The 20,253-nt window shown below is 40.5% G+C and overlaps 1 protein-coding gene across 1 annotated transcript in view; it reads left to right on the top strand.

The window, feature by feature from the left end:
- The window catches only part of ryr1b (ryanodine receptor 1b (skeletal)), an 80,338-nt gene that overhangs the window by 21,602 nt on the left and 38,483 nt on the right, over positions 1 to 20,253 (top strand). The window contains exons 9-50 of the mRNA XM_062419898.1: positions 50 to 124; positions 245 to 401; positions 664 to 831; positions 1,212 to 1,333; positions 1,512 to 1,680; positions 2,733 to 2,868; positions 2,964 to 3,059; positions 3,368 to 3,486; positions 3,759 to 3,892; positions 4,009 to 4,250; positions 4,339 to 4,531; positions 5,149 to 5,365; positions 5,463 to 5,567; positions 5,972 to 6,075; positions 6,167 to 6,250; positions 6,341 to 6,500; positions 6,778 to 6,925; positions 7,056 to 7,261; positions 7,714 to 7,888; positions 8,054 to 8,262; positions 9,147 to 9,493; positions 9,923 to 10,058; positions 10,161 to 10,321; positions 11,107 to 11,269; positions 11,381 to 11,467; positions 12,451 to 12,677; positions 12,935 to 13,379; positions 13,478 to 14,086; positions 14,203 to 14,403; positions 15,406 to 15,517; positions 15,624 to 15,767; positions 16,141 to 16,414; positions 16,722 to 16,839; positions 16,921 to 17,059; positions 17,365 to 17,459; positions 17,559 to 17,694; positions 17,777 to 17,960; positions 18,421 to 18,532; positions 18,655 to 18,775; positions 18,876 to 19,045; positions 19,212 to 19,432; positions 19,721 to 19,811. Coding sequence (XP_062275882.1) covers positions 50 to 124; positions 245 to 401; positions 664 to 831; positions 1,212 to 1,333; positions 1,512 to 1,680; positions 2,733 to 2,868; positions 2,964 to 3,059; positions 3,368 to 3,486; positions 3,759 to 3,892; positions 4,009 to 4,250; positions 4,339 to 4,531; positions 5,149 to 5,365; positions 5,463 to 5,567; positions 5,972 to 6,075; positions 6,167 to 6,250; positions 6,341 to 6,500; positions 6,778 to 6,925; positions 7,056 to 7,261; positions 7,714 to 7,888; positions 8,054 to 8,262; positions 9,147 to 9,493; positions 9,923 to 10,058; positions 10,161 to 10,321; positions 11,107 to 11,269; positions 11,381 to 11,467; positions 12,451 to 12,677; positions 12,935 to 13,379; positions 13,478 to 14,086; positions 14,203 to 14,403; positions 15,406 to 15,517; positions 15,624 to 15,767; positions 16,141 to 16,414; positions 16,722 to 16,839; positions 16,921 to 17,059; positions 17,365 to 17,459; positions 17,559 to 17,694; positions 17,777 to 17,960; positions 18,421 to 18,532; positions 18,655 to 18,775; positions 18,876 to 19,045; positions 19,212 to 19,432; positions 19,721 to 19,811 — 7,312 coding nt within the window. The remainder of the gene's footprint in view (positions 1 to 49; positions 125 to 244; positions 402 to 663; positions 832 to 1,211; positions 1,334 to 1,511; positions 1,681 to 2,732; positions 2,869 to 2,963; positions 3,060 to 3,367; positions 3,487 to 3,758; positions 3,893 to 4,008; positions 4,251 to 4,338; positions 4,532 to 5,148; positions 5,366 to 5,462; positions 5,568 to 5,971; positions 6,076 to 6,166; positions 6,251 to 6,340; positions 6,501 to 6,777; positions 6,926 to 7,055; positions 7,262 to 7,713; positions 7,889 to 8,053; positions 8,263 to 9,146; positions 9,494 to 9,922; positions 10,059 to 10,160; positions 10,322 to 11,106; positions 11,270 to 11,380; positions 11,468 to 12,450; positions 12,678 to 12,934; positions 13,380 to 13,477; positions 14,087 to 14,202; positions 14,404 to 15,405; positions 15,518 to 15,623; positions 15,768 to 16,140; positions 16,415 to 16,721; positions 16,840 to 16,920; positions 17,060 to 17,364; positions 17,460 to 17,558; positions 17,695 to 17,776; positions 17,961 to 18,420; positions 18,533 to 18,654; positions 18,776 to 18,875; positions 19,046 to 19,211; positions 19,433 to 19,720; positions 19,812 to 20,253) is intronic.

Genomic DNA, 20,253 nt, shown 5'->3' on the forward strand with positions numbered 1-20,253 from the left:
CTGATATCATAGGATCATATGTGATGTGTCTGCCCTGACTCTCTTATAGGATGGCTCATTATGAAGGCGGTGCTGTGTGCAGTCAGGCTCGATCCCTGTGGAGGTTGGAGCCTCTGAGAATCAGGTGATTGTCCTCTTAAGTCATAGTAAATGGTGATAAATTCAAGGTGTAGAAATCCTGTGCGATGACAACAATATATCATCATCTAAAGACTTTTTAAATATTTTTTCTTTCTTCATGCAGTTGGAGTGGTAGCCACATGAAGTGGGGGCAGTCTTTCCGCATTCGCCACATCACCACAGGCCGGTACCTGTGTCTGGATGAGGAGAAGGGTCTATTGGTAGTCGACCCAGAGAGGGCCAACACCAAACTGTCTGCTTTCTGCTTCCGTGTGTCAAAGGTCAGGATTAATTTACTTTTCTTATAAGATGATTTTTTAAAATCATTTTTGACTTTTTGACAGTGCAGAAAGACAGGAACTGGATTAGAGACAGGATATGACCAGTAGGCTATCGGGTCACCCCAGAAATTAACATTTTGAATTGCTCTAGACTCTTTCTTTTGTCTTTTGCCTATCTGCTATTATGCTCTGATTTCTTCTCTCATTCACCTCTTTCTTATCTTCTCCCACCACTTCCTCTTTCCTCCCGGTTCCTCCTGAGCAGGAGAAGGTGGATGTGGCTCATAAGCGTGATGTTGAGGGGATGGGCATTCCTGAGATAAAGTACGGAGAGTCCATGTGCTTCGTCCAGCATGTGTCCACAGGCCTGTGGCTCACATACGCCGCACTAGATGCCAAAGCTGCTCGTCTGGGAATGATGAAAAGGAAGGTAAGGATCTTTCATTGGGGATCAAGATAAGATAGATAATGTCTTAAAAAAGCAGTTATAGCTGAGACTCAGACTTCCAGAAAACAAAAAGATTGCTACAGATGTTACCATGTTGTTACCATAAGATTTTGCATGCAAAAGTTATTTGTCTTTGAGCTCTGTGTGTTTTAATCATTTAGAGAAGTAATACATAATAATAAATAATGTATAATAATGACAGTAGATTGAGTAAAGTCTCTTAAATCTGGCTATCCTAATATCTTAACGTACTTGCAAAGCTATTACATGATACAGCCACCAGAAATAGGCTTTGTAGGAGAAGCACAGAGAGTACTGAGGGATGTAATCTGCAATAATATTGTTGTATTGTTTGTCTCCAGGTCATTCTGCATCAGGAGGGTCATATGGACGATGCTCTAACTGTGTCCCGCTCCCAAACTGAAGAGTCTCAGGCTGCTCGTATGATTTACAGCACTATGGGCCTCTTCAGGCAGTTCATCAAGTAAGTTGATAAATACACAAATATATAAAAAGAAATGAGATGAGATGAGTAGAAAACCTCTTTGTGACAAACTGCAGTGATTTTAATAAATATTTTTTCAACTATTGCTGGCATGAGCTAGAAAGCCTGTCATTTTAAATAAGCATTTTTTTGGTTTCAGGGGTTTGGACTCTCTGAGTGGAAAGAACAAGTCCCCGGAGTCTGTGTCACTTCCTCTGGAGGGAGTCATCCTCTCTCTTCAGGATCTCATCTTCTACTTTCGTCCCCCCGAGGAGGAACTGGAGCACGAGGAGAAGCAGACCAAGCTCCGCTCCCTCCGCAACCGGCAGAACCTCTTCCAAGAAGAGGTAATCTGCTTGCTGCCTGCGCAACCTCACACACAACTTGTACTTTGACAACATGAAGGACTTTTAAGCTTTCTGGCTTTCAGTCACTGTAACTTCACACATATACAAAATATACACATACATATACATATATATATATATATATATATATATATATATATATATATATATATATATATATATATATATACATATTTTTATTATTTGTCATGATGTGATGACTTACATTTAGTCTTTTGAGGCTTGCTGTAACCATAAACACAGGTTACATGTAAACGTAACATTTACCCAAACTTTAAACCTGTAACTGTAAAAACTTTAAACGTGTTACAAGTCTTTGTTACAATTAAATAAATGGTTAATCTAGCAGGTATCAACTTTTTGTCCCCAGGTGAAAGCTGAGACCACATAAAGTACCACATGTATTAATATGTGGTTGTTGCCACAATCTGAGGTACTAATATAAACTAGAGACCAAATAACAGACAAAAACTAAATGATACCCAAAAATGAACTCAAAAGTTTTGTTCAGAGTCATCTAAATATGGTATGTACCAAGTTGGGCGAAGATTAGATGAAATATGTGCCAACGGGAGCAAAACAATGTTTACCAAAAAATGAGTGAGGCCTATATCAGTTAATCAATTGAGTGATCAATTGATTGGTATTGTCTAAGGAACACACTGTGCAAATATTGTTTTACTCCACTGTATGATTCAATGTAAAATACATAATAACTGACCACATATGTTAATCATTTCCACAAGGTAATAGCATACATCTCCTGTAGAAGATGCATTTTTTGATGTTCAAATTATGTTTCTACGATAAACGGATACTGCAGAAGAAGGAGATATAGGCCAAAAAACTGTGAAATAAAAAAGTAAAGACAGAAGATAGTATTGCGAGAGCTGTGCCACACTTCTAAAATCTAACAAAACCAAACCATAATGCTGACACCAATACCAACAAAAAATGTTAAAAAAAAATCAACTTCATAATGATTTATCAATAACCTTTCTGGTCCTCCTTGTGTCTGTTTTCCTTCTCAGGGAATGATCACCATCGTGCTGGAGTGCATCGACCGCCTCAATGTGTACAACACTGCTGCTCACTTCTCTGACTTTGCCGGAGAGGAAGCTGCAGAGTCCTGGAAGGAGATTGTCAACCTCCTTTATGAACTGCTGGGTAGAAAAATCACTATAAACTAAATAAAATACAAATTAAACGCTGCCTGTATTGGATAAAGTAACATTATTTCTCTCTCTGTCTCTATTGAAAAGCTTCTCTAATCAGGGGGAACCGCTCAAATTGCGCTTTGTTCTGTGACAACCTGGACTGGCTGGTCAGCAAGCTGGACCGTCTGGAGGCCTCCTCAGGTATCAGATGGGCCTCAGTTATTCACTGAGACATTCACCGAATTAGAGTTTATCTTTAGAATTGTCTAATTGCTTTAATTGGCTCTGTATATTTTTTATCTTCAGACACAAATCTCTGATTGATCAGTCTGTGAATGTCTAGGCTGAAGACCATTTTGTTCTTTGATTTTATGCAGTTTTTTTTAATGTCATTTAGTTTATTTTGAACAATATTCTGAAGTATTACAGCATTATTTTCTTGTATAAATGTAGTAACTAGTTTAAAACATGCTAAGAATTGATTATATTCCTCTTCTCTATACATTTAGGTATTCTTGAGGTGCTGTACTGTGTGCTAATTGAAAGCCCTGAGGTTTTAAACATCATCCAGGAGAATCACATTAAATCCATCATCTCTCTGCTGGACAAGCACGGAAGGAACCACAAGGTTTGTTTTTTTCTCCTGGCCAGGGACAGGAAAGGGAAGTAATGCCAGTTAAAATTTGGCTCTAGTTGGTAGCATTGACACTTTTGCAGGGGTGAATTGAATGTTACAGCATCCTAAAATTGGATTTGGCTCATAAAAAAATACTTCTTGGTGCTTGAACAAAATTGAAACACCAGTTGCAGTTGCAGCCAGATGAAAGTGTGAATTGTCTACTTGGCTGCATTCAGTTATTGAGGTGAAAGTGACGTCTTCTGTCTCCCTCCTGCCTTCAGGTCCTGGATGTTTTGCGCTCTCTTTGTGTGTGTAATGGTGTCGCTGTGAGGTCCAATCAGAACCTCATCACTGAAAACCTGCTTCCGGGTCGTGACCTCTTGCTGCAGACCAATATTGTAAATTATGCCACCAGGTAACAGTTGCTGCTAAGATTTTTTTTACACTACAAAAGGTACAAACTGTGACTGGAGGTCACTATTCACTCGGACCAACAGTTGTGTGTTGATTTATTTTCTCTTCTGTGCTCAGTGTCAGGCCCAACATCTTCCTGGGTACATGTGAGGGGTCCACGCAGTATAAGAAGTGGTACTTTGAGTTGATGGTAGACTATGTGGAGCCCTTTGTGACAGCACAGGCCTCTCATCTGCGTGTTGGCTGGGCTATGACGGAGGGCTACAGCCCCTACCCTGGAGGAGGAGAAGGCTGGGGAGGCAACGGTGTGGGAGATGATCTGTACTCTTATGGCTATGATGGACTGCACTTGTGGTCAGGTAAGATGATTTCTCTATTTTATTTATTACAGTGTTTGCTATGATAATGTATGTTCTGTTTTTATGACTTCTTCACTCTGTCCTTCAGGTACCGTACCACGCCAGGTGGCTTCGCCCAGCACACACACTCTGGCTGCTGATGATGTCGTCAGCTGTTGTCTTGATCTGAGCGTGCCCAGTATCTCCTTCCGTATTAACGGCCACCCGGTTCAGGGCATGTTTGAAAACTTCAATGTGGACGGCCTCTTCTTCCCTGTCCTCAGTTTCTCTGCCGGAATCAAGTAAGTTCAAAATAAATAAAAAAAGTTTGTTCATTAAAAGTTTTCCCCTCATTTTCTTTTGATTAATTTGATTGATTTGTGATAATTTCTTTATTTAATTGGCAAAACTGCAAATTAATGTAGCAAATAATAATTCAATGCATTGATGCAGACATAGAGGCTAATTTATTTGCACCCTACCATTGTTAGAAAACATATAAAGAATTTAATTCAAATTAATTAATTCCCAAACTACTTTTCCTTGAAAGAATATGTCAAATGATTAGTTAGGCTTCAAACAGTGCTGTGACTTGTAATTCTTAAAATTCCTTTAAATTATCTCTCATTCTACTCGAAACCCCCAGAAAACCCTAGAGATTCTTCTCGCCCAAAATATATTTTATTACTAATTTAACTTTTATTATTAATGATTCCTCAAAGTGAAGGGGCTGATTTACTAATGCAGGCAGAGAGGGAAACACAGAGGGAATTGGAATCAGAAATTAAATAACTGTTTCTTTTTATTTTATTATGATCCTTATAAAGATTGAAGTGCTGTTGTCACAAAGGTCTGTTGTAGTATATAAAGATATCTTTGTAAAACAGATAAAAGATTGACTCTGTTTCTGTCACCTCAGAGCTCGCTTCCTCCTTGGTGGTCGTCACGGAGACTTCAAATTCATGCCCCCACCTGGCTATGCCCCATGCTACGAGGCTCTGCTGCCCCGAGAGAGGATGCGCATTGAACCCATCAAAGAGTACAAGCATGACTTTGACGGTGTGCGCAACCTACTGGGTCCCACAAGGTCCCTCACCCATACCTCGTTCACCCCCTGCCCTGTGGACACTGTTCAGGTAAAACCCTCAGAAAAGCCAAAAAATATAAAAGTAGGCTTTGGTTAGGTAAAAAAAAAAGATGTGCTATATTATTTCTTGTCTGCTTTCTGTATAGATTGTGTTGCCACCCCACTTGGAGCGTATTCGAGAGAAGCTGGCGGAGAATATTCATGAGCTCTGGGCTATCACTCGTATCGAGCAGGGCTGGACCTACGGGACTGTGAGTGTGGACTTAGCATTGCAATACAGATGAAAAATTTGATTTGGATCTCCGGAGTAATATGAGAGCAATATTTCAAATCGCTATGTAATCACTTTACGAAAAAACTAAACAAATCCCAAATTGAAATGAATTCTTCAATACAGGAGGCAGTATTTCATTTAGTGTTGTTGGTTCTCAAAAAACACAAAAAAATCCTTAACTTTTACCAACATTTTTCATTGATTAATGTCAGTTTTGAAAATGGAGAAAATTGAGAAATATAGAAGCTTAACACCTCTAAATTTGCATCATTTTCAAAACCAGTGTGTATATCATCACAAATATTGTGTATGTAGTTTAACTGAAGCATAGGGCATAGTATTTTTTGCTCATGTGTAACCTACAATCATTATTCTCCACAGTTTAGAGATGACAACAAAAAACTTCACCCCTGTCTGGTGGACTTCCAGAGTCTCCCTGAACCAGAGAGGAACTATAACCTGCAGATGTCTGGAGAGACTCTCAAGTGAGTTTTTGATTGAGATCCTGAAGAAGTTTCAGTTTTAGAGATGTGAGGGTCAAAGTTGATGATGTCTGCCTCCTTTTGCATCCTGCAGGACTCTCCTGGCGCTGGGTTGCCACGTTGGTATGGGTGACGAGAAAGCAGAAGAGAATCTCAAAAAGATCAAGCTGCCCAAGACGTATAGTGACAAATATATATTTGATAGTATAAACTAACTTTCTACATTCTCCCTTATGTATATGTGAATATGGATTTGTCTCTTCTCTAGCTATGTGATGAGCAATGGATACAAGCCTGCCCCCCTTGACCTCAACCATGTCAGGCTGACACCCAACCAGAACCAGCTTGTGGAAAAACTGGCAGAAAATGGACATAATGTTTGGGCAAGGGACCGGGTACGGCAAGGATGGACCTACAGTATTGTCCAGGTAACCTTTACTCCTCTCTGAGCTTAAATCAAAATCAAATCAAATCTGGTAAGTGTAATTCATATAAGTCTATCTCTGCATGTCTTAACACACATTTACATAAACTTTACACATTTAACTTTGTGGGAATATTTAAAAAGAAAAAACATGAATATTCCATGTTCATTTATGCAGGTATAATTCAATTGAGGTTACGTTTTTTTGGTAAATAAGCTTTACAAACACTTATCCTTTAGATACTTTTAAATCCATTTATATATTCTGTTACCCTTCTCAGGACATCTTGAATAAGCGAAACCCTCGTCTGGTACCCTACAACTTGCTGGACGAGAGAACTAAGAAAACCAACCGAGACAGTGTTAACAACGCTGTCCGCACCCTCATTGGCTACGGCTACAACATTGAGCCTCCAGATCAGGAGAGCAGTAAGTCTGCTTACCTTACATCAATCAATAATATCTTAATGTGCATCAAAGGAATGCAACCAGAACATCTCCAATATCTCCTTCATCTTCCTGAATCTAATCTTGTCATCTTTACTCTATCAACCTGCAGCTGGCCATGGCCTTGAGAACATCCGAGGTGACAAAGTACGAATCTTCAGGGCAGAGAAGTCGTACGCTGTCACCCAAGGAAAGTGGTACTTTGAGTTTGAGGCAGTGACCATTGGGGAGATGAGAGTGGGCTGGGCTCGTCCTAATGTCCGCTCCGATACTGAACTGGGAGCAGATGAACTAGCCTACGTCTTTAATGGCAACAAGGTCAGTCAACATTTTCAGGGGTCACCTTAGTTCAATCAGAGTGACTCTAAGACCAATTCAATAAAGTTGGGAGGCAAATCAAGTGCTTTTAAAGGTTTAGGCAGATAGCTGCATAATCTTCTTTTCAAAACTGATGTACAGATGAGATAGGATACAATCCAACAAATGCGCTCTTTTCTTTACTTTTAAAACTAAGAATAAACAGTTTTTAAGGACCCTTTGAAAGGCAAAATCTCTTAAACAAGCATGAAGGTATGGAAAATAAACCACATTTCAGTAATAGCATGTTTTAGTTGAGTTCATAGATAGCTAGGAAATAGTCAATACTTATTCTTAAAGTTAGAAAATATTCCTAGAGTGACCTACAGCTTGAGACTGGTATCTTTATTTTTTGAATGGAAATCCAAAGTTGTCCTTCATATATCATTTATTTATGTTTAACCCTTTTTCAGGCTCAAAGATGGCATGTTGGCAATGATCCTTTCGGTCGCCAGTGGCAGTCTGGTGATGTAGTCGGTTGTATGATTGACCTGACTGAGATGAACATCATGTTCACGCTCAACGGAGAAATGTTGATCAGCGACTCAGGCTCGGATATGGCTTTCAAAGACATTGAAATTGGGGAAGGTGAGAGTTACATGGTCATTTTTAATCAGCGTTAGTAGAATTAACAAAAAGGAGATATATAAAAATCATGTTTTGGCATGCAGCCTTACAGTCTATATAAAATAGCAGGAAAACTGGTGGCTTTTTTTTTTTTAACCAATTACTTTACTGTGGTTTTCCCCTCAGGTTTTATCCCAGTGTGTGCCCTGGGACTGTCTCAGATTGGAAGGATTAATCTTGGTCAAAATGTCAGCAGTCTGCGCTACTTTGCGATCTGTGGCCTGCAGGAAGGATTTGAGCCCTTTGCCATCAATATGAAGCGAGACATTACCATGTGGTTCAGTAAAAGCTTACCCCAGTTTGTGCCTGTACCACCTGATCACCAGCATGTTGAGGTAACTATTCAGTGACACTTTTTAGGGCCTGATTTACTAAGATCCCAAATAAAGGGTACTAAATTGCATGCGCAGTGCAATAGATTGCACGTTTAGTTTGCGTGCGTTTTGCAGGTGATCTACTAAGAATAACTGCGTAAATGAAAACAGGTGCAACAGGGTGGAGACAGCAGTATTTAAATGAGGGTTTTGTGTGTCGAGTTTGGACGAGCAGAAAGCTGCAAGCGCAAAATGAAATTTGATCAGGTTCTAGTGGAAGAGGTTAACAAATATATTGAGTTATAAAAAAAACCCAAATATTACCAGAAAAACCGACATATGGGAGAGTATTTGTGACAAAGTCAATGCTGTTAGTAAAACCAAAAATATTTCACTCCAAAATTATTAACACGGCTGGAAAAAATCCATCCTGTGCATATTCTGTCATTGTGCCTCCGTCTTCTCCTCCCCATAGTAACATAAGTCATCTGTGTGCAGTGCTCAGCCGGTTAATACCTGCCCTTCAAAGGTATTATTAATAGACGCAGTTAGCGTCAGAAAAAATACCTTCAGGTTTGGTAAATCACAATGAATGTGCTAAATAACATATTTGCATTTTCTCCTCCCTGTATTTTGCCTTCTGGGGTTGAAACGCCCCATATTACATATTCATTATGGGAAACGTACTAAATGGACAGTGCGTATTATCTTGCATATTTGAAAGGCACAAACCTCAGTGCGCTGCGTTAGTAGATCAGCTTGCATTTTTTTTGCGGATGATGCCAAGTTTGCACACGTTTCTACACACGCCAACCTTTAGTAAATCAGGCCCTTAGTGTTTAATGAAGCTAGAACTAGTCAGAATAGGAGATTATTTATTTACCTTAAAACATATTCTCTCCTAGGTGTCCCGTGTGGATGGGACAGTGGACAGCGCACCGTGTCTGAAGCTGACCCATAAGACCTTTGGGTCGCAGAACGCCAATACAGATATGATGTTCCTCAGACTCAGCATGCCAGTCCAGTTCCACGAGACCTTCAAGGTCCACGCGGGCACCACACTGCTCACCGGTGTCCTCACCATACCCGAGGAGGAGGTGATAGTGGTGGAGCCCGACTCCGAGTTTGAAGTTCTGAAGAAGTCTGCCAGCCGTAAGGAGCAGGATGAGGATAAGAAAGAGGCGTCAATACCAAAGGATGTCTCTCTGGAAAATGAGAAGGACACTCTGTCAGAAAAAGGAAAGAAAAGAGGGTAAGTTTCTTATTTTAAATCAAAACACGGGTCAAAGAAAAGTATCTCATTCTCACTGATTGAGACCCTGCAGAATTGCTCAATTTTCTGTCAGTTATGATTATTTTTCAACCTGCTGCGAGTCACAATTTAAACCTGATACCGAAATACAAACTGTCCCCTGAACAGCATTGTACGAGTCTTCCATCCTGCAACAACTAGACTAGACTCAACAATACACATGACCTCTTTTGTCCTTTTGTTTTCCTTTCTTTTGTTTTTGTAAATATGTGTGCACTTTATGGCATTTGACTGACAGAATTATGTGGTTTCTGTTCAGTTCAGTTTTTCAACATTTACATCTCAGTGATTTATAGCCGGTGGAATTGCGAAGGTCAAGTTTTTAAAATTGAGCAATGCAAGTTTTTAAATATATCCCTATGCACACAGATTCTTCTCAAAGGCCAGGAAGGCTGCCATGACACCTCTTAACCCTCCTCCTGCCCCTCCAACGGTGCCACGTTTGATGGAAGACGTGGTTCCGGATGACAGAGATGACCCTGAGATCATCCTAAATACCACCACTGTAAGCTATAAAATATATATATAATCCAATTTTACTGCTCTTAGATGTCTTCCTCCTTGTATTAGAGTTATTTTCTATCATATTTGCTTTCTCTATTTCCAGTATTACTACTCTGTGAGGATCTTTGCCGGGCAGGAGCCCTCTGGTGTGTGGATCGGCTGGGTCACCCCTGACTACCACCAGTTTGATCCGACCTTTGACCTCACCAAAGTACGCAGTGTCACTGTCACTGTGGGAGATGACAGAGGCAACATACATGACAGGTTAGTCTGTCCAATATATATAAATGGTATTTAATTCACTGGATCAATGCCAAGTTGTTCTAAATGTTTAATCAATACATTTATTATACACGGTCGGCCATAAAGTTGGAATAAAATATTTTTTTACTTCTTCTCATGAAATGATTGTGACAATGTGATTTATTCTTGATAGATAAAGTGTATATATTCTCAAAATTGTATTGATCAATATAATTGCACCTGGTCAAAGGTGATTACTGAAGTGTATAAATAGAAAATAAAAAGAGGAATGTCTCTGAAAACAAAATTATTCCAACTTTATGGGCAACCGTGTATATTGATTTAAATTGTAAGGAGTATCTTTAGGTGAAGCCATTTTATTGGCTCACTAGTGGGTGTAAAGACAAAAGAGAAATGACAAAGACACATTGTTCTAATGATATCTAGATATAGATAATTGAGCTCAAATGGCACCTTAGTTTGAGAGTGTTTCAAACAGTTTTCATGCTGTAAACACCTGACTATCAAATTAAGTAACAGTAGTAGTGAAGAAACAAGGAACTTGACACTGTCTTTTATTTCTGGTAGTATCCCCCAAGGTTTAATACTTGGTCCCCTTCTTTTCTCCATTTATATGCTTCACAACACTTTTAAAGGTAACAACAAAAACCACCTCCAGGAAGATAAATCTACGATGGCAAAACTCAATGAGTAAACCAGCCGAATGAACAAAACATTAAAAAAGAAAAATGTGAGTTAAAAAAAAAAGTTTTTAACATCGCATTGCATTTGCTGTTTCCTTGCAGTATGAAGCACAGTAACTGTTACATGGTTTGGGGAGGGGACCTGGTCAGCACTCAGCAAACCCGCTTCAGCCAGGAGGACATGGTGATTGGCTGCCTGGTCGACCTCGATACAGGTCTCATGACTTTTACAGCTAATGGAAAGGAGATTAACACCTTCTACCAGGTAAAGAGATTCTACATGTGTAGTTGTAGTTTTTCAGACTCACCTTTCAAATTTGTGTTGATGAGTTGCATGATGCTGTGGAGAACTAAAAACAGAAGTGTTTTGTTTCAGGTGGAGCCCAATACCAAGCTGTTCCCCGCTGTCTTCATTCAGCCCTCCAGTCAGAACATGTTGCAGCTGGAGCTGGGCAAACTTAAGGTCAGAAATTACTGTTGCTCAAATACTGCAATGTATGTTTTTTGTATTTTTTTCTCTCTCACACAACCCAGAACAGAATATAAATGGAGCAAAATCAAACTGTAAATTCATTTAGACTTTTTTTAAAGACTCTCTTGCAGTTTACAACAAACAACCGAAATTGAAAGAATAGCATACTTTTCATATATGCTTGAAAATACACCACCAATAATTTGATTATTATTCTCAATAAAAGATTGATTGCTAGGGTTGCATCCTAGGTGCACTGCTTTTCAGTTACCACCTATATTTATCACTAGGGCTCATAATTTGTAAGCCCAGTATTGATTTTCACTGCTATGCCGATGACAACCAGCTCAAAGTAGCTGTTTATCCTGATGACCTGATACTTCTTTACTCAACTGAGAACTGCATCTCTGACATCATTTAACTCATAAATTCTCTTGCCTATTTAATTGTATTCTTTTGATCTGGCTTAATTTTCTTTTTTTAATCTTTTTTATTCTTATCTATTATTGTTGTGTGTATTTATTTGTCATGTGTTATTATTGTTTGTAAGGGTGAGCAGCAAAGTAAGAATTTCATTGCATTGTCTGAACCGCCGTGTTTTTACTATGAATATGACAATAAACTTCTTGAATCTTGAATCAATTTACAGATTAAATCAAATTTCCTCCAGCATTTCAGGACAAAGCAGAGTTCAGCACTGTTGACAAGGTTAATAGTGCAGCAGCCTCTTAGTTATGACATAATCATATGTTATCATTGTTTCTGTGTGTTTCGCTGTCTATTTCAATGTAACTGTGACACAGATCTTATATGAATATGTGCATGGGTTGAATATGTGTTGACATTGTAGGATGAACCCACATCACACCAGTGCCACCATATGAAATGAGTATCAGAGTTATGCTTTACTCCCTATTTCAAACCTCACTGTCTGCTATTTCTCTCTCTGTGATTGTCTTCCTCTCTCCTATCAGAACATCATGCCCATCTCAGCAGCTATGTTCCGCAGCGAGCATAATAACGCAGTCCCGCAGTGCCCTCCCAGGCTGGATGTCCAGATGCTGACCCCAGTTATCTGGAGTCGTATGCCTAATCACTTCCTCGACCCGGAGGTGGGCAGAGTGAGCGAGAGGCTGGGCTGGATGGTAGAGTGTACTGAACCTCTCATCATGATGGCCCTGCACATCCCGGAGGAGAACAGGTCAGAGAGAGTGATGGTAACCCGACAGCTCTCAGTAGGAGTAGGTTATGATATTTCGGCTCTGTTTTTATTTTCTTCTTTCTGATGTCTCACCAAGAAAAGAACAGGAATCAAAATTAGCAATTTATTTTCCGAAATGTGGAACTGCAACATAATGAAAATGTTATTAGTGAAGATTTATATGTATTTTTAAATGATATGATTATGATAGGGTTAGCTCATCAGTATTGGTATTTGGGTCTGTGTTTGTTCCTCAGGTGTATTGACATACTGGAGCTGTCGGAGCGCCAGGATCTGATGAAGTTTCACTACCACACCCTCATGCTCTACTGCGCTGTCTGTGCACTGGGCAACAACCGTGTAGCTCATGCCCTGTGCAGCCATGTTGATGAATCCCAGCTTTTCTACGCCATTGAAAACACCTATTTACCCGGACCTCTCCGCAGCGGCTACTACGACCTGCTCATCAGCATCCACCTAGAGTCTGCCAAGCGGGCACGCCTGGGCACCAACAGGGAGTTTATTGTCCCCATGACTGAGCAGACTCTCAGCATCAAGCTCTATCCTGATGAAAAGAAGGCCCATTCTCTCCCAGGTGTGGGTCTCACCACCTGCTTACGACCCAAACTACATTTCTCATCTATCAACTTTGTCGGCACCGATCCTGATCTGTACACCCTTAGTCCCATCTTCCCTCTGCAGGTAAGACACAGGTTGCACTGTTACATGTACCAAGAATGTAATAAAACATGTAATAAAATTCAGTTGCCTTTTGCTTATTTTTTATTTTTCCCCCACAGGAGTTGAAGACCAAGGCTATTAGCATGCTAACAGAGGCTGTGCTGGATGGTAGTCAGGCTATGCGGGATCCAGTAGGAGGCAGCGTAGAATTCCACTTTGTCCCAATCCTGAAACTCATCAGTACACTGCTCATCATGGGCATCTTCAATGACGACGACACCAAGCACATCCTCAAGATGATCGATCCCAACGTTTTCAGTGGAAAGGAAGAGGAAGAGGAGGAGGCAGCAGCAGAGGTAGCTGAGGCGGGTGCAGCTCCTGAAGGGGAAAGTGGAGAAGCAAAGGAGGAGCTGACGGAGGAATTAGCCGAGGAACTTGAGGATGAAGGGGTTGGCGAAGAGGAAGAGGAGCTGAAAGATCTAGAGAAAGAAGATGAGGAGGAAGAAGGGGAGGAGGAGGAGGAGGAAGAAGAGACTGAGCCTAAGGAGGAAGGAGAAGAGGAGGAGAAGGAGGAAGGAGAGAGAGAGGCCAAAGGTGGAAAAGTGGATGGCGAAAAGATGGAGGAGGAGAAGGAGGCAGAGGCACTGGAGGCAGTATTGAAAGAGGAAGAGGAGGGTCTTGAGGAGGGATTACTCCAGATGAAGTTGCCTGAGTCTGTCAAACTGCAGGTCATTCTGATATTAATACATGTACACTGATCTGTGCAACATTTACATACATGTTTACAAATTTTTACAAATGACGCATCTCTAACTCTTCTTCCTCTCTTATCTCCCTCTGTCAGATGTGCACGCTGCTGCAGTACTTCTGTGACTGTGAGCTGCGACACAGAGTGGAAGGCATTGTGGCCTATTCAGACCAGTTTGTCAACCATATTCAGACAAACCAGCGAGTTCGTTACAACCTGTTGATGAGAGCTTTCACCATGTCCGCTGCTGAGACTGCACGCAAGACTCGCGAGTTCCGTTCACCGCCACAAGACCAGGTACTAGTTTTTCCTTTTACAGAAACCCTCTTCAGATTTGGCATATATGAGTTGTGGGGTTGAAATATTTGGAGTATATTCATCCCTGAAGTTACATGTTTACAGATAATTTCTTATGAAATTGACAACTGACATAGATTTAGATTTAGTGTCACTTATTTAGAGCTCTGTGGCATTATGTCAACAAAAGTCTGGAGAACATTTTGACAAATAAGTAGGACAATAACATCTTTGGAAATACTTCAGTAGGTTTTTGATTTGCTTTGCGTCTTAAAATTCACACATTTGGAAACAGTTGTTTTTTGGTTAGATACAAATAAGGTAATTGTATTGGTTTAAAGAATAACAATGGCCCAGTGTCTACACTTCATGGGCTTGAGGAGATGGAAATCTGACTATTTAAGATCACAGACTGACTGTGGCAGCTGTGGCTCAGGAGGTAGAGCAGGTTGTCCACTAATTGGAAAATCAGTGGTTTGATCTCCAGCTCTTCCAGTCCACATATTGAAGTGTCTTTGGGCAAGATACTGAACCCCAAATTGCTGCCAATGGCTGTGCTATTTGTGTGTAAGTGTGTGAATGATTAGAAACTCCTCCTGATGAGCAGACACCTTGCATAGCAGCCTCTGCCATCAGCATATGTATAAATCAGTGAATGTGGCATGTTGTGTGACATGCTTTGCATGGTTGAGAGACTATAAATGCAGTCCATTTACTGTTTAAACATTTGGTTGTATTTGGGATTGAGTCATTCTCACAATGATTTTTGGGTGAGCATCTACCAGAGCAGGGGTAGATTTTTGTTACAAGTACTTTTGTTTTAAAGAAATGGGCATCAGGTGCAAGATGTTACAAGTGTGCCATTGAGAACACAAGAACAACGAATAAAACCATTCATTTGTGAAAAACCCCAAGAAGGTCTATAAAATTGCCTCATGTAAAACAGGAAGAAGCTAAATAGAAATAATATGCTGATGGATTGTCTCACTGTTTTTCTTCAAGGTCCTTATGCTGACCAATTTTAAGCACTGTCCAGAGCATGAGGAATGTCCAGTGCCTGAGCATGTGCGGGACACTCTGGGAGAGTTTCACAATGACATCTTGCTTCACTGCGGTAAGCACTTCTTTAAAGATCCTGTGTAGTTTCTACTCTTCAGGTGGGACTTTTTATGTGAAGTATTTTACACTCTTTTAATGGTGAATTCCCATTTTACACATAGGCATACATATTGAGGAGGAGGAGGTGGAGGAGGAGGTGGACACATCACTGAGAGGCAGACTCCTCAGTATGGTGGACAGAATAAGGAACTTGCGCTCGAAGCAGGAACATGAGGAGCCAGAGGTCGAGGAGGAACTAAAACCCAGTAAGATTAACAGCCAAAACACCTTAAATATCAAAATGACTGGATGGACATTTTTTATATAGTCAAAAAAAATTGCAGAGGCTTACATTTCATATAAAAAAGTATTTCATGACTTTAACTAATATTTTCACTGGAATTTTAGTGTCAGGTAGTCAAACGGCTGTTGACAATGAAACTCACAGGGAAACCAATTTTGAGTAATTTGGACAATGGAAACAGAAAATGCTAAAATTAAAAGGTATTCAATGACTGCACAGAACATACACTGTCAGTTTCAGACCAAAAGTATTAAAATCAGCCCATCACAGTCCACAGCAGTCTAAAATAAACACGCAACAAACATACTGTACCTCTCTGTGTCCACTTCACCAAGGCACCCTTCAGGAGCTGATCTCCCACACCATGATTCACTGGGCTCAGGAGTCGTTCATCCAGAACCCTGAGCTGGTGCGTCTCATGTTCAGCCTTCTCCACAGGCAGTATGACGGACTCGGCGAGCTGACCCGAGCGCTGCCCAAAGCCTACTCCATCAACGCGGTGTCTTATCAGGACACCATGGACCTGCTGGAATGTTTGGGACAGATCCGCTCACTGCTCATCGTCCAGATGGGCCCAGAGGAGGAGCGGCTCATGATCCAGAGCATTGGGTCAGTGTGGGAGTGATTATATGTATTTTTTAATGTAACTGTAGCAAAGATAAAGTTGTGAGATGTGATACTGATTATGAATTATTGTATTTTCTTGTCAGTAATGTATTTTTAATTCTACATCCACTGTTAATGATCAGTTTGCTATTTTTACTTCACTGTGGAAATTCTTTGAAAATTAACATGGTTTTTGAGATAATGCTCTGTGAAATTTGCACCACCACACAGTAAAATGTTTCAAAAGTTAAAAAAAAATCTAATTTGGACTCTAATTTGGGTTTTTTAAATTTTTTTTTTAATTTTCAAGGAACATCATGAACAACAAGGTGTTCTACCAACACCCCAATTTGATGAGAGCTCTTGGTATGCATGAGACTGTCATGGAAGTGATGGTCAATGTATTGGGCGGAGGAGGAGACTCAAAGGTAGCTGTGATGTTTGTCACCTGACTTTATTGCCTGAGTTTGCATAATCTACAGAAGGCATAATGTTACTTTCCTCTACAGGAGATTCGATTCCCCCAAATGGTGACAAACTGCTGCCGTTTCCTGTGTTACTTCTGTCGTATCAGCAGACAGAACCAGCGCTCCATGTTTGACCATCTGAGCTACCTGCTACAGAACAGCGGCATCGGCTTGGGTCAGTGTCGGGTCACATATCACACTGTTTGCTGTACTGCACATTTTTTATTTTAAATAGTGGATTTATGTTAAATATTTAAAAACACAGGTTAAGATGTGAAGATCGGGTTCTAAACTGAGCAGAGGATCCTGTTCACTGTAAACTGTTGTGAAATGGAGAAAATAAAACTAATTTCAGAAATTGGTAAAAACCTGGAAGCGTGAGCCTGTATTATGTATTCTGCCTGTATATTATGTATATCTGTATTACTATATCACAATGAATCAACAAATAGATACTCACTGTGTGTGCCATTTTCTCATTTGCAGGCATGCGTGGGTCCACCCCTCTGGATGTGGCTGCTGCTTCCTGCATTGACAACAACGAGCTGGCCTTGGCTCTGCAGGAGCAGGACCTGGAAATGGTTTGTGGAAATCAATAAGAAAGACAAGAAAAACAGAAGAAGTCGACTTGTTACCTTATAAGCTGTCGTGGTGTCTCTCCCATATGCATGATGATGTAGGTGGTGACGTACTTGGCGGGTTGCGGGCTGCAGATGTGTCCAATGCTCATGTCTAAGGGCTACCCTGACATCGGCTGGAACCCCTGTGGAGGGGAGAGATACCTGGATTTCCTCCGCTTTGCAGTCTTTGTTAATGGTCAGCCCCCCCTTCATATCACAATCAGTGGTTTTGAGTTGTGAGTAACTGTCACTAACATTTGCACACCTGCTCCACACAGGAGAGAGCGTGGAGGAGAACGCCAACGTTGTGGTGCGTCTGCTCATCCGTCGGCCCGAGTGTTTCGGCCCGGCCCTGAGAGGAGAGGGTGGGAACGGTCTGCTGGCTGCCATGGAGGAGGCCATCAAGATCTCAGAGGATCCGGCGAGGGACGGACCCACTGTCAAAAAAGACAGGCGCTTCATGTAAGTGAAGGAATATAGATATGATACTGCACTGTTACAACTGAGACAACTTGATTAATGGACCGTTTTGTGTATTGTTTTAAAACTAGGCTGCATTGTAGTGTATTCACATCCCAACAGTTATAGAATGATGTCTCACACCACATTAATACTCCCAAAATCTTAGTTAGGAAGAACAACAACATTTTAAAACGTCATCAGTTTTTAAAAGATTGCAGCTGTGCATGATAGAGATTTTGGGAAGATTTCATCAGTGTATTTGAACCTTTTCTAGATTTTATTTTTAAATGTTTTATCGTAAGATGATGTTAGAAATGAGTATTCTTACTTTATCCCTCATATTTTTTGCATCTTAAAGATCCCTGAATAAAATAAATCAATCAGTTAATTAATGAATAGATACATTTCTCATCATTTCTCACAAAAAGCCACATAACTTTCACTGCTCATTGTCTTGCAGGTTTGGTGGTGAGGAACAGCAGGAGGAGAACCGCGTGCATCTGGGAAATGCCATCATGTCCTTCTACTCAGCCCTCATCGATCTGCTGGGCCGCTGCGCTCCTGAGATGCATGTGAGTAGAAAAGCTTTACACAACATTGATTTCTCTTAGGCCTCTGGGCACAGTGGAGCAGTTTGTGTTTGATGAGTGGTGGTTAGTCACATACGGTAATTCCAAAATGTTTATATCTATAGCTGATCCAAGCAGGCAAGGGTGAAGCTCTGAGAATCAGGGCTATCTTGAGGTCTCTGGTGCCCATAGAGGATCTGGTGGGAGTCATCAGCTTGTCTGTGCAGATTCCAGCCTACGGCAAAGGTTAGATACAAAGTTGTCTGAATGTACTGTGTAAATGTACAATATCTGAGCATATTCTGGTATCCTCCTGCATATATGACTCCTTCTGTCTAAACCACAGATGGTCAGATTATTGAGCCCAAGATGTCTGCAAGTTTTGTGCCAGACCACAAGGCCTCCATGGTGCTGTTCCTTGACAGAGTCTACGGTATTGATAACCAGGACTTCCTGCTGCATGTCCTGGAGGTCGGCTTCCTGCCGGACATGAGAGCTTCAGCTTCTCTGGACACTGTGAGTAGGAAAAGACTCAACAAGTACACAAATATGCTGTAATATAGGAAGAGAAATGTACCTTCTGTCATCTTCAGAAATCTGTATGTTGATGTGATCTCTGTCTCTGTCTCACTCAAAGTCCTGCAATCAATATAAGTAGTTTTTCTCTCTTCTCTGGTTTTAGGTAACATTCTGTACCACTGAAATGGCCTTGGCACTAAACCGCTACCTTTGTTCAGCTGTTCTGCCTCTGCTCACCAAGTGTGCCCCCTTGTTTGCTGGGACGGACCATCGGGCCATCATGATTGACTCCATGCTCCACACCATCTATCGCCTGTCCCGCGGCCGAGCCCTCACCAAGGCTCAGCGGGACGTCATTGAGGAGTGCCTCATGTCACTCTGCAAGTCAGTACTAATCCAAATTTCTCTCTTTAGAAACAACATGTGAATGGTAATCAGACACTTGCAAGGTTATAATAATGAACAGATTTTTTACTTTATGTTTATTTAACCAGGAAGTCTCTTTAGATACGATATCTAACTAGAAGAGCAAAATAGTTAACATGAAAACACAAACAGTCTATTTATTTATGTTGCACAATAAAATAGGCACTGAAAGACATCAAAGAAACAATATCCCGGCCTGTTTAAAAGAGTTGCATACCTCATGAAACATTTTGATGATGTTCACAGGTACCTTCGACCCTCTATGCTACAGCATCTGCTTAGAAGGCTGGTATTTGATGTGCCCATCCTCAATGAATATGCAAAGATGCCTCTCAAGGTTTGTTTGGTTTTATTTAGTTTTATTTTTTTTGTTTATTTGAGTTCCTTAGGGACAAAAATGTAAAATATTATAAATTAATGTTATTTTCTACTTTCAATGAATTATGTTTTTTAACCAACATCAGTCCTGATAACAAATATCAAATATGAATTCATGTTCAGGATTTTAACCCTTTAAATGCCAGTTTGTTTATATATAACGCCAGTTTTTTAAAATAAAAAAACCCACAAAAAATGAAATATTTTCTATATACTAAATGCAAAGTGAAATATTTTTTGGGGGGATTATCCCAGTCTGGGATATATCAATGATTAGCAACAACATGGATTCTGGGGTCAAAAAATTTAGTTATGATTGGTTTCAATGGTGACATTTTTGTCCCTAAGGAGTTCAGAGGAACAATTTCATCTACACATTATAGACCTGTTATAAGTGAATG

Source organism: Scomber scombrus, chromosome 5 (assembly GCF_963691925.1).
Source record: "Scomber scombrus chromosome 5, fScoSco1.1, whole genome shotgun sequence".
Classification (NCBI taxonomy): Eukaryota; Metazoa; Chordata; class Actinopteri; order Scombriformes; family Scombridae; genus Scomber; species Scomber scombrus.